A 13,802-nucleotide genomic window follows, 5' to 3' on the forward strand; every position below is an offset into this window, starting at 1 on the left:
TGAATACTAAATGTGTCATAATTGTATTGAAGCACCTCAGAGTGCAACATGATGTATGTCAATAATGCATTGCACTGTCTGACTGTCTGAAATGACTGTAATATTCATTGATTGTATTGAAGCACCTCGTGATCCATGTGTAAAAGTTGAATCTGATTGCACTTTTTGTGATGGACATTTACAAAGGCTGTCTTAGCGATGGTGTGGATATGTGACTGAATGCTCATGTCAGGGTGACGTATGACACCAAGACTGTGAACAGACTGGTTCAGCCTAAGGCAACTGCATCAATTTCCACGTGTATGCTAATGATACCCAGCTCTACCCCACCACCTCTTGCCCTCTCCACTCTCTGCAAATTAGCAGACTGCTGTCTGACAGTCAGTACTGGGTAAGCAGAAATTTCCTCCAATTAAATATTAGGAACACTGAAGCCACTGTTTTCAGTCCCAGCCATGCTGACTCCATCCTTCTACCTGGCGACTGCGATAGACTGAACCAGTCTGTTCACAATCTTGCCATCTTGAGCATTCGGTCACATATCCACACCATCACTAAAACCAGAGATAAAAACAAAAAACTGCGGGATGCTGGAAATCCAAAACAAAAACAGAGTTACCTGGAAACACTAAAACCATCTATTTCTACCGTTGTAACATTGCCCAAGTTCATCCCTGGTCTCAGGTGATTTGCCACCGAAACCCTCACTGTTACCCTCAGACTTGGCTACTCCACTACACTCCTGGCTGGCCTCCTGGTTCTACTCGGTGTAAATTCGAGGTGAAAACTCTGCTGCTCGTGTCCTAACTCGCAACAAGTCCCTAACATTCATTACCCTTGTACTTGCTGTCCTACACCAGCTCCCAGTTAAATGATACCTCGACTTTCAAATGCTCAGCTTTGTTTTCAAATCACTTCATAGCCTCAGCCCTCCCTGTCTCTGCTATCTTCTCCAGCCCCAGGACCCTCTGAGATATCTGCACTTCTCTAGTTCTCTATTAGGCATTCTTGATTTTAACTGCTCCACCACTGATAGCCGCACCTTTAGATGCTAAGACCCTAAGCTCTGGAATTCCCTTCCTCTCTGTCCTCTTCTGTCTGTCTACTTCTCTTTCCTCCTGGAAGATGCTCCTTCAATTCTACCTTTATCACTGTCTGACTTAGTGTCACCTTACATGGCCGGTGTCAAATTTTATATGATAATACTCCTTGGGATGTTTTATTATATAAATACAAGTTGGTGTTGCTATTAGGCAGTATGGCATTGCAGTAGATCAATAACTAACACTATAGATTAACAAAAGGATGAGGTTCTTTAAGTTTATGCTGTTGTCTTATTTAACAGAGGGGAGACGTGAACATAAAGGGAAGGTGAGAGACAATAATGGAGATTGGCGAAGACCTACTTCGCACACCTTCCAGCATCCTGGTGTAGTGCTTACCAAAGTTTCAAACAGAGAAATGAATGGGTTGCTATCACTGTTACAACTGTAAGACTGGGCCAATGCATAAACAGGACCAGAACAGACCAATGTCTGTCGATCAGTAAAGAAGCGGTGTGTACAATGTCTCACACTGCTACCTCAGGTGAGAGGCACTGAAGCTGAACAATGTTCCTCGAGGAGAATGTCTTCCAATCTATTCCTAATTTCCTGATGTTTGAAGGCAGAGTCTTCCACATCCTGGGAATCAGCACTGACCAGAAGCTTAACTGAAACAACCAGATCAGCACCATGGCTACAAGAGCAGGTCAGACGCTGGGCACTATGTATTAAATAGCTCACAGCCTGACCTGCAAACCTGGCACCATCTACAAGGCTCAGCGAGGACAATATATCTCACTCAAGAAACCTGGCACCATCCGGAGCAGGGTTTATTTGTTGGATCCACACGCAACTGGGCTCGAGATCCACCCCCTTTCATCACCGTGCACTGTGACTTCAGTATACATCACGTCACTGTAGCAACTCACCTCCCTTCCCTACAGCATTCACCAAGCTCCTTTTTAATGAATGTCCCAGGGCACTTCACAGAAACATTATCAAACAAAATTTGACACCAAGCCACATAAGGAGATCCTAGGGCAGGCGAGCTAAAACTTGGACAAAGAGGTAGGTTTTAAGGTGGTTTGAAGGAGGAAAGTGAGGTAGAGTGTTTTAGGAAGAGTATTCCAGAGCACAGGATCTTAGTAGCTGAAGGGATGGCCGCCAATGGCACATTGATTAAAATGGAGGATGCACAAAATCAGAGTTGGAGGAACACAGAAATCTCATAGGGTTAAAGGACTAGTGGAGGTTCCACAGATAGGGAGAGGTGAGGCAATGGCAGGATTTAAAAAACAAGGATGAGAATCTAAAATCTGAGGCATTGCCGGACTGGAAGGACAACAGAAACCAAGATTGGGAACACCATCACTTCAAGTTACCCTCCATGTCACACAACATTTTGGCTTGGGTACACATTGCTGGGTTAATATCCTGGAATTGCAATTCAATATCATTGTGGAAGCACCTTCACTACAGGGATTGTAGCCATTAGGAACTGTGCAAGGAGAAGGCCAACCATGACCTTCGATTTGGGACAGACAATAAAATGTGGCCTTGCCAGGATTGTCATGTTCCGAGAACATTTTTTTTTTAATATCAAAGTTACAGATCATGATTTGGCAAAATTCAGCCTTAAAAATCTTACATTTGATTCTGCCAGATCTGAAGTTGGGACCATAGAGGCAAATTGGAAATTAGCCTTTATCTTTCACCTAAAAGAGACTTAAGCTGCTCTGTCACAAATGAAAGCGGCAGCAATTGCTACCCATGCTCCCTGATAGAGAACAGACTGATCTAAAGATGTTAGATTTGGGTCACCCAGAACGAGCTGTGTGACTCTGCACATACACTCCATTCCCATGCTGCCAGTTTACTTCTGTTCCTCTCCCCCTCCATTCCACAGCCATTCTTTCGGCCATTATACCTTAAAATTTGGCACTCTCTCTAAATTCTTATCCTCTCGACTCCCTGCTTAAAAAAGCCATATAAAATCCTTCCATTTGACCACCAACCCCACACCACCCCCCAACCCAACACTGTCCACTTTTTCTCCTCCATCCTGTAAAGCACTTTGAAACATCTGTCTGCCTGCAGAGTCCTACAGTAGTGTTGAATCAGACAAGTAATATTCATGCCACACAAGTGCCAGGCAATGACCATCTCCAACAAGAGAGAATCTAACCATTGCCCCTTGACGTTCAATGGCATTACCATCACTGAATACCCCACTATCAACATCCTGGGGGGGTTTACATTGACCAGAAACTGAACTGGACTAGCCATATAAATGCTACAAGAGCAGGTCTGAAGCTAGAATTCCTACAGTGAGTGACTCACCTCCTGACTCCAAAGCCTGTCAACCATCTACAAAGCACAAGTCAGGAGTATGATGGAATACTCCTCACTTGCCTGGATGAGTGCAGCTCCAACCAACACTCAAGAAGCTTGACAGCATCCAGGACAAAGCATCCCATCCACTAACACTGACTCCATCCACCACCAACGCACTGTAGCAGTGTGTACCATCTACAAGATGCACTGCAGAAACTCACCAAGGCTCCTTAAGCAGCACCTTCCAAACCCACGACTACTACCATCTAGAAGGACAAGGGCAGCAGATATATAGGAACAGCCCCACCTAGAAGTTTCTCTCCTAGCCACTCGCCATCCAGACGTGGAAATATATTGCCATTCCTTCACTGTCGCTGGGTCAAAATCCTGGAACTCCTCTGCTAACATCACTGTCGGTGTACCTATACCACATGGACTGCAGCGGTTCAAGAAGGCAGCTCACCACCACCTTCTCAAGGGCAATTAGGGATGGGCAATAAATGCTGGCCCAGCCAGCAATGCCCATATCCCGTAAAATGAATTTTAAAAAAGACCAACACCATGGCACACCACAGCACATTGATCGATTCACACAAGTAAATTAAACTGTCTAATGTACTGAGATCCATAACATATGCATAAAACTTTAACTGTAAAAATAATTTATTACACATAGAAAAGCTGCCCCAGGGTTGTGGCTACAAGGGTTCATTCTATGTGACCCAGCCTACATTCCAGTTAGTTAATTACTGGCGATATTAGATGTTTGACAAGGAATATATTCACATGCATAGTTAGGATGGTCAGGGGATAAACACATACAAACATTTTTAGCATTTATAAAGGTCAAAACAATTTCATAAAAGTAAGAATTTGAACCAGGGTATTAAAAAAAGAGAAGATTAAATGGGGAATAAAGCACCTACCTATATCGACGTGTTCCTGTGGAAAGAGCAGAAACATTCGCTTTAGTCAGTTCACTATCATATTTCATAATTCAAGTCTAGGTAAGAGTTCTCTATATTGAAGCCATTTTATCAAATCTAATATGTCACATATATAAAGGTGAGTGTGTCAGAATGTGTGTGTTGGAGTGTCTTATAGGGGGCAAAGTTCTCTTTCTTCATTATTCCCACACAAAGTAAGACATTCTACACACCTCTATCTGGTTGAATAAACCGGAATCCCATGCAGTTACAGTGAATTGGCTTGACTCTGCTAAGCACATATCAAAATATTCCACTTCAAAACATAACCGTCCGAATCCTCTCAGTCCTGACCCATGCAGAACAGAAGGCGGCTTCCTGTATCTAAGCACTCACTTTAAAGGCTGCACTGCTCCAGTTTGACAGGTTCCTAAGGCCGTGGAGAAATATTTGTTGAAAACATTTGATAAGAGTCACTCATCATGTACACGACAGAATGAGTAATTTTTCAGGTGCTACAAAATATGATTGTTTCCTGGAACTGGAGACATTTTTTACCAGCAGAAATAAAAACACAACCGGCTAAGGAGGCAGCCATCAGTTTATATTCCAGCAACCTGATGACTCTTAGTGGAAAAGGAATAGCTATTTGGGTGGACAACATTGCTGTCATCTATTATGTCTTCATACTTAAATAGACTGCCAATGCCCATTGTCTAGCTCACAATTAATAAAGGTAGTCATTTAGTAAAGTATCTGAGAGTCAGCAACCTCAAGACAATAAGGTAAAGGAAAGAGAAATCTGAAAACCTAGCAGAAAATAAAGAATATTGATGACTTAGCCAATAGCAGTGAGCCATTGAACCTTACATAAAAGGACAGGGTTGAAAAAAAGGCTTTTAAACCCTTTCATCCAGTAATCTAACCATCTCAGCCTGAAATCCAACTGCATTTGAACACTCCTTCTGTCACTACTAATCCTATCCAGCAGATTATTCCAATCATATATTACTCTTCCGACTGGGAGTTGGAGAGCTGGCAATATGGTGGGGAGCCCAACGACTTCCTGTTGTCATGGATAGATTGCCACCAGCAGAAACCTTAGTGCCATGAATTGAGCCACTTAATGGCCAACACGGAGTGCCAAAGCAGACCAGGTGTGTCAGATTTTTTTTAAATAATAACAACGTTTGCAGCTTTTAAAATGAGCATCTACCTGAACATTCAAAGAGTGAATATCTTGCGTAATTCAGTAGTCAGGAGAAGAATGGCATTGGCACCTTTCCATCTCATGAGATAATCCTTTGCATTGTGGTGGTTAGGTATCACCTGGTGGGGCTCAGGAGCCCCACTCTGGCATGGGAGTATCTGCTGTATTTGCTGCAGAGAAAGACAGTGAGCTGAGAAAGTGCACAATTCGTTGGTCTCTGCTTTCGCTGGGCCCTCCTCTCAGCCTAAGCTTTCCATTTATCCTTGCCTCTTCCAATGCCCTTCCAGTCAGCCTCCAGAGGTCACAGTCATCAGTGGCTGTCTCCCAGTGTCAGGAAGACATAATAATTCTCATATTATTATTGGAATTTATTGCAAAATAGAGTAATAGTGGGGTGTGTCTATAAATGTCTGTGTGTGTGTGCAAGATGTAATTGAATTAGAGGCAGCTAATCTGGATGCTTTACTGTAAGAAGAGAAGTTAAGTTTGAAATGTTAATTAGGTAAACATGGGCAAGTTTAGAAACACAGGTGTCAAGGGAACATTTGCATTTTGAAATAAACCAGATTAGATTGCTTTCAAAGGAGGGGTGAAATGTGTCACCTAGCCAGGTGAAGTTTAGAAACAGTGTGTTTATTTTTCCAAAAGAAAAAACTTAGTGCTATGAGAGGTTTTTATTTTCAGAAAGATAAAAATCCAAAGACATAGTGAAACAATGGGTGTTTGCATTCAAAGAGGAAGAATATGTATAAAGGAGAGAAGGCTGTTTGTAAGGGAGGGCATTTTAAGATCATACAAATGTGAAAAAGCCTTCAGCATCTATGCCTCAAGCTGCTGTCTCCAGGGACTGAAGTGAAAAGAACTCCCTTTGAATTCGACTTGTTCAAGGTATCATGTTTCTTTGCCTGAGTCTTTTACAATCTATGTGTCTTACTGCTGCCTTAACTAAAGTTAACTGGGAGTTAGATTAGGGGATTTAGAAGTTAACATAGTAAAAATTTGTAGATCTGTGTATTTAAAATCATTTCTCTTATTAATAAATGTTTAATTTACTTCTAACCTATAAGACTTGGTGGTCTTATTACTACTGAATTCAAGGCACGCATCTCGAAATTTATACAAACTGTGAAGCAAGTTGTGGCAGTTGTTTCAGGGTTCCCTTTAGGATTTGAACAACTCAGCATTTACCATCGGCTGCGTCACAACAAAAATTGGGGGCTCTTTGCGGGATATATTTGAAATTCCTTGATTGGGTTGGAGTTAGTGAATCTTAAGGTTACGAGTACGAGAAGCACTTTGAATTCAGGAGTTGGTGTGAGATTTTTTTTGAAGTGGTGTAACTGCAATATAGCTTTAGCAGTTGCTCAGGTTTGTCTGGGAGTTGAAGAAGTTACAACTTAGCTTTATTTACTTTTTATAAACCAACCAAAGTTAATGGAATTGGCAGATAAATTAGGACTATCTGCAGGGGTGAGGAAATCAGACATAATTGAAGGTATAGCACAGTATTTGAAATTGGGAAAAATACCTGAGAGACCAAGTTCTCCAAGAGGTGGTTCATTGGAATGGGCTCAAATTCAGTTGCAAATGAAAAAAAATGGGACTAGAGGCAGCAGAAAAAGAAAAAAGGAAGAGCATTTCAAAAGGAACAGGCAGGAAGGAGAAAGAAAACAAGAAAGGAAATTAGAACTGGCAAGGTTAAAAAACGAGGAAAGAGAAAAAGAGAGCGAATTCCAGCTTAAACTGCAGGCAGTTAAACAAAAAACACTAGTAGGTGAGGAAGGACTTGTTTCCAGATCAGAACCTAGTGGGGAGATGTTTAAATTTGTACAAGCTCTGGGGATGTTAAAGCATTCTTTATTTCATTTCAGAAGATAGCTAAACAGATAAAACGTCCACAGTAAAAATGGATATTGTTGTTACAATCCAGGTTGGTGGGTAGAGCGCATGAGGTTTATGCTTCGTTGTCAGAAGAGGTATCGGTGAATTATGATGTGGTAAAAAGGGCTATTTTGAGTGCATATGAGTTGGCTCCTGAAGCATACAGACAGACATTTAGGAAATCAAGAAAACAGCTTGGGCAAACTTATATTGCATTTGAGAGAGTAAAACAAAGTAATTTTGACTGGTGGTTACGGGCATTAGAGATAGAGACGACATATGCAACTCCTAAAGAAATAATTCTTTATGGAAGAATTTAAAGGTTCAATTCCTTCGGTAGTGAGAACTCATATGGAGGAACAGAGTTGAACCTGTAGGCAAGTAGCAGAAATAGCTGATGATTATGAGTTAGTTCATAGAGCCAAACCTTTTTTTTGTCACTCTTTCAAATCGGAAAAGGATAGAAATTGGGAAGGCAAAAGGAAGGTGGGTAGTCAGGGAAGAGAAGAAGTAGGTACGAATTCTCAGGAAGTTTGTTCTCAGAATAAAAAGGTGCTGAGGGTAGAAGTGAGATTTGAAAATGAAGGTGTTTTTATTATAATAAAGTTGGACTCACAAAGTCAGTGTGCTGGAAATTGCAGAGAAAATCTGTTGGAATTATAGGGGTGCAGGAAAGTACTGGAAGTAAGAGTACTGTGGGTTCTGAGAGTCAGGCACAGGACAAAACAGCGGTTTATGTACAGGTAAAACTGAAAGAAAAAAAGTGATAGATAAAGAAGTGGTAATGTGTTCACAATTTACAAAGCAAAGCAGCCCACTTGATTGGCACCACATTCATAAACATTCACTTCCTCCACCACCGACGCACAGTAGCAGCATGTATACCATCTACAAGATGCACTTCAGGAATTGACCACGTTCCAAACCCATGACCTCTACCATCTAGAAGGACAACAGCAGCAGACACGAGGGAACACCACCAACTGGAAGTTGCCCTCCATGTCACTCACCATCCTGACTTGGAAATATATCGCTGTTCCTTCACTGGAACTCCCTTCCTAACAGCACTGTGGGTGTACCTACACCACATGGACTGCAGCAGTTCAAGAAGGCAGCTCACCACTACCTTCTCAAGGACAACCAGGGGTGAGCAATAAATGCTGGCCCAGCCAGCGAAGCCCACATCCCATGAATGAATAAAAATAAATAGAGAAGTTCATGCAGATATTGCAGGAGTGTTGGCTTCCTGTTCTTGATGAGCTCAGGTGGTCTGGCATCAGCACCTGGAGCTTTACTCATAGCAAGTGAGTCAACTACTTTGCTAAGCTGCTCCACTGTGGGTTCAATATCCACCTCTGCCATGACAGGAAGGCTTTCCATGGTATCGAGAGCTTCCTCGGTGACAATGTTCTCCCGAGAATACAACTCAATATCTACTTTTTTGTCATTCACGGGATTTGACCTCGCTGGCTGGGCCAGCACATATTATCCCTCCCTAATTGCCCTTGAGATGGTGGTGAGCTGTCTTCTTGAACCGCTGCATTCCACATGGAGTGTATTCCATCAAACTCGTAACTTGTGCATTATAGATGGTGGACAGTCTTTGGGGAGTCAGGAGTTGAGTTACTTGCTGCAGGATTCCTAGACTCTGACCTCCTCTTATTTATATGGCTAGTGAAATTCAGTTTCTGGTCAATGGTAACCCCCCCACCACCCCCCACCCAGGATGTTGATAATGGGGGATTCAGAAATGGTAATGCCATTGAATGTCAAGGGGTGATGGTAGGTTCTCTCTTGTTGGAGATGGTCATTGTCTGGCACTTGTGTGGCACAAATGTTACTTGCCACTTGTCAACCCAAGCCTGGATATTGTCCAGGTTTTGCTGCATTCGGACAAGGGGAGGCAGTGTCGTAGTGGTCTTGTCACTAGACTAGTATTTCAGAGACCCAGGGTAATGCTTTGGGAACCCAGGTTCAAATCCCACCACGGCAGATGGTGGAGTTTGAATTCAATAAAAATCTGGAATTAAAAGTCTGATAATGACCATGAAGCTATTGTCGATTGTTGTGAAAAGCCATCTGGTTCACTGATGTCCTTTAGGGAAGGAAATACTGCCATCCTTACCTGGTCTGGCCTACATGTGACTCCAACCTGTTGACTCTTAAATGCAATTAAGGATGGTCAATAAAAGCTGGCCCAGTCAGATCCCATGAACACATTAAAAAAAAACATGGACTGCCCAAATGCAGCGAGACCATCTCTCCAACTGTTTACTGCATTCGGTGATGAGCTCTCCTATCTTTGTATGAAGGCAACAGGTCCATCAGCAAAGAAAGCAGCTCAACTGAAAACATGTCCCTAAAAGTCCTGATGTCAAAACATCTGGATATTCTGGCAGAGTTATAAACAGTGGTCATTGGCACACCACCTCAAGCGGCTCTTAGTGCATTCAGAGTCTTCTCGTTCGGATCGCTCTTGTAACTAATGAGAGCAGACCATTTGGCTTTAATGACAGGTTCCATCACTGTGATGTCAGCCTCGAATCAGTCAGCAATTTGCCACTCTTGCTTCCCATATGTTGAGAGTGTGGTATGTAGATGTTGTCTCGAAGTAAATTCTATTTCACTATTGTACTGTTTGGGGGAATGCTGGAGAGCACCTGTTCAAACTGCTAGGTAATATGGCTGATGTTGATTCGAGGAAGGCATTTCTGCTTTGAATGAGAATGTTTCATGTGTTGCATCCTCACTCTAGTGCACACCAGGGAGTGATCTGTATCACAGTCAGCGCTGGGGTAGTTGTATGTGTTGAGAATGCTGTGCAAACAGTCATGTCTGGTGATGATCAAATTCAGCCACGGTAAACCTCAAGCCAGGCAGTCCCTGAATAGCCAAGTGTCGACCTGCCATGGTTCACCTGCTTCAATCTACTTGGAGCTCAGAATCGTCACTCAACAAGTGGACAGAATCCCATTGTTCCCCACAAACAAACAAAAAGAAAGAAGATGCTAACCATTCAATTGGAAAACTGGAATGTCAGGACCATGTTCACGGGACTGACATAGGACTTGTGGCTGGTTGATAATGTGTGCAAGACAGCTATGAACTTGATAGGCTGAACATTGACACAGCATCTCTACAAGAGACCAGGCCTGCCGAGAGTGGATCATTGAAAGAAAAACATTAACATATTCATCTGGCAGGGGAAAAGTGCAGAGGAATAGTGCCAGTGCTCTGATCTTGGATTTCTGCAGGACTCCTTGTGGTATGGTTTGTTCTGAAAGGAGGTGTGGGTTTTACAAAGATCATAGAAGCAGCAAAGCTCATATGGTCTCTGTCCATTGTCATTCAGCTTTCACAGGGGGACCATGCCTCATGCCTTGAAACCCCCCAGCAGGTAAAGATGTTATGACTTAGGGATTCTGCTGATAACCGTGCCAAGCTCCTCAAATGGTCTTTTGCCTCTGTAGTAGAGCACAGCATTGAAGCATAGATACTCATGAGGTTAACTGGCTGTTTGAATTGCAAGGCAGACGGAGAGAACACACTGAACTATTTATGGGTGTTCTATGATCAAGAGCAGTGAGCTCCTTACGGCAAAACCTTCACCTTGCTTACACTATTCCTCTGCACTTTTCCCCTGCCAGATGAACGTGTTAATGTTTTTCTTTCAATGATCCACTCTCGGCAGGCCTGGTCTCTTGTAGAGATGCTGTGTCAATGTTCAGCCTATCAAGTTCATAGCTGTCTTGCACACGTTATCAACCGGCCACAAGTCCTATGTCAGTCCCGTGAACATGGTCCTGACATTCCAGTTTTCCAATTGAATGGTTGGCATCTTCTTTCTTTTTGTTTGTTTGTATGGAACAATGGGATTCTGTCCACTTGCTGAGTGACGATTCTAAGCTTCAAGTAGATTGAAGCAGGTGAACTATGGCAGGTCGACACTTTGCTATTCAGGGGCTGCCTGGCTTGAGGTTTACCGTGGCTGATCAGTGGGACACGATGGTTCCCCCCACTGGCAGAGGCAGCCAGTAGCAACCGTCCCCTACACCATTCAAACTGGCTTTATCACTTGTAACTGCTGTCTCCTGTGTTGGGATATTGGAGTATCCCCTCCAGGGCATAAGCCTCAGCAATATTTATGGAGACCCTGGGTTACCCAAACATCAACTTCTCAACCTCCCAGACGGAGTTTAAAGGGATGCAAAGCACAACGTTTGACTCCAGCTTGGTTACAGGAACTGCTGAGAAGATGATATATTTAGACATCGGTCCCTCTATGGGATCTACTCCAGGTTTTTCATCATGGTTTACTCCCTTTAGCATTCAATTCTCTGGAGGTATCCACAAGGCATTGCAGCTATTCACCCACAACTGGTACTTTGGTTCATGAGTGTCACAGCATGTCGGTGGGCCTGTACACTACATGTCTGGGGCTAAACCTCCTCAGCGTTCCTCTGAAGCTTTAGCCTGGGGCCACAAGAGACCCAGTTTCTGTATGTCGACACTGAAGACTTGTCGAAGGAGAGGCTGTGTACTGACAGGAAGGGACTTGCATGTTTGGCTCTCTTATTCATATTGCTGCTAGCCAGCAATGTGGGCTGAAAACGAGAAGAATAATAGTATTCAAGAGTGGAAAGCATGCTCTCTTCACCCACTCACTAGATGCTACATTGATACACAGCATGGGAATGAAGAAAACTCATTTATCAGGAAAACCTGCAGGACTAGAAGCACGAAAGAAAAATCAAGGCTGACACTCCATTGCGTACTGAGGAAGTACAGCATGTCACAGGAGTGCTACCTTTCAGATGAAACATTAAACTGAGGCCCCATCTTCTTGCTCAATTGGGTGAGAAAGATCCCAGAGCACTATTTTGAAGAAAAGGAGAAGAGTTATCCTGGTGTCCAAGCCAATATTTATCCCCCGATCAACATCATTAAAACAGATTATCTGGTCATTATCTCATTGCTGTTTGTAGGAGCTTGCTGTATACAAATTGGCTGCCACCTCAAAAGTATGCTGCAAAGCACTTTGGGATATCCTGAAGCCATTACAGGTGCTACATCACACCTATTACTGTCTAACATTTTTCTCTCAGTAGTAGCTCCAGCGATGTATCGTGCACACTGAAACATGTGCCGTCACTGTCAATGGCTGTGGACTCTACAGATTCCAATGCTAGTCCTTAGCAAAGTCATTGAGAAAGTAGAGGGAGGTTTCATCTGCATTTAAACCATACCACACCTGATCTGAGAACACCGATGCCAACGCTGGGTTCTCGAAATTGGAAATGTTCCACTTCTTGACACTGACATCTCTTTACCATGACTAGAACAAGCACTCAATGAAAAACAGGAAGAGCTACATAATCAAAGTTTTATGCAACCCTTTCCAAATTCTGAAGAGTTCAAATGACCTTCTCAGAATCGATGAGATTTCCCTCCTGAAGCAGCCAGCCATCAGGCACCTATACAGCTGCATGGTGAAGCACAGAGGGCTTCATACACTTGCATACTGTAAACAAACAGGTATTAATGTGTTACCTAGAGAAAGCAAAGAACTGTAGTGCTACATCATTTACATTGGATTGGACAAATAGTACTGAAATGAGGACAAAGATTGTCATTGTTTAGAGCAAAGATTTGTTTGCCTGGGAAAGTCCATTTGTAGTTGGAGCCAAAGGAGATGGACTCTTCAAGGAATAACGAAGCCCACCAGAGCTGAGAATAGTCCAAGATGGAAAAAAGTGACAACTCCTTGACATAATTGAGCCTGCACTTGTTCGCTGGTGAAACAGACTTCAGTCACTAAAACTGCACATGTTCTCATTTAGCAGAGAACTGAGTGAAAATGCACTCAATACCCCAACTGGATAGGCTTCCTGTTTACTCTGGCATTTTTAAGATACTAATTAGGCTCCAAAAATCCAAATCCTTTCAAAAACATTTAAAACCACCTTACCCATAATTAAATTGAATTGATACATATTGTTGAACGCTATCGTGTTGGAAGTTTTAACATCTGGGTGCTTTCACAGGTCTGCTATTGCTGCTGAGTGGGGCCCTTGGGGGAGATTTTGGTACGAGGGATTAATCAGGTGGGCCATGGGTTAGACGCACAAGGTGGGGATCTGGAAGAGTCTGAGTTGGGCTCCGATCGATTTTCACTGGGTTGGCAAGTCGCCAGCGCCCCCCCTCAAAAGAGGCAGATGTCTGACTGGAAAGCAGAAAATCATTTGGAGAGGCCGTTTGTAAAATGCCTACGTTATTGGTGCATTTAGCATCAGGATCAATAAGAAGCACCAATGTGGAGCAGTAGGCAACAGGTCTGCAGAGCATTCAATAGCAACTGCACATCTCAAATGCATCAAAGAAGTGCAAAACCCACGAGCGGTTGCCACA

General features: G+C 43.0%; 1 protein-coding gene across 1 annotated transcript in view; it reads right to left on the reverse strand.

Annotated features, from left to right (window-relative positions):
* Positions 1-13,802, reverse strand: part of LOC121279980 (interleukin-17 receptor E-like) — a 73,685-nt gene that overhangs the window by 43,282 nt on the left and 16,601 nt on the right. Inside the window, exon 2 of the mRNA XM_041191600.1 lies at positions 4,304-4,319. Coding sequence (XP_041047534.1) covers positions 4,304-4,319 — 16 coding nt within the window. The remainder of the gene's footprint in view (positions 1-4,303; positions 4,320-13,802) is intronic.

The sequence above is a fragment of the Carcharodon carcharias genome, chromosome 7 (assembly GCF_017639515.1).
Source record: "Carcharodon carcharias isolate sCarCar2 chromosome 7, sCarCar2.pri, whole genome shotgun sequence".
NCBI classification, from domain to species: domain Eukaryota; kingdom Metazoa; phylum Chordata; class Chondrichthyes; order Lamniformes; family Lamnidae; genus Carcharodon; species Carcharodon carcharias.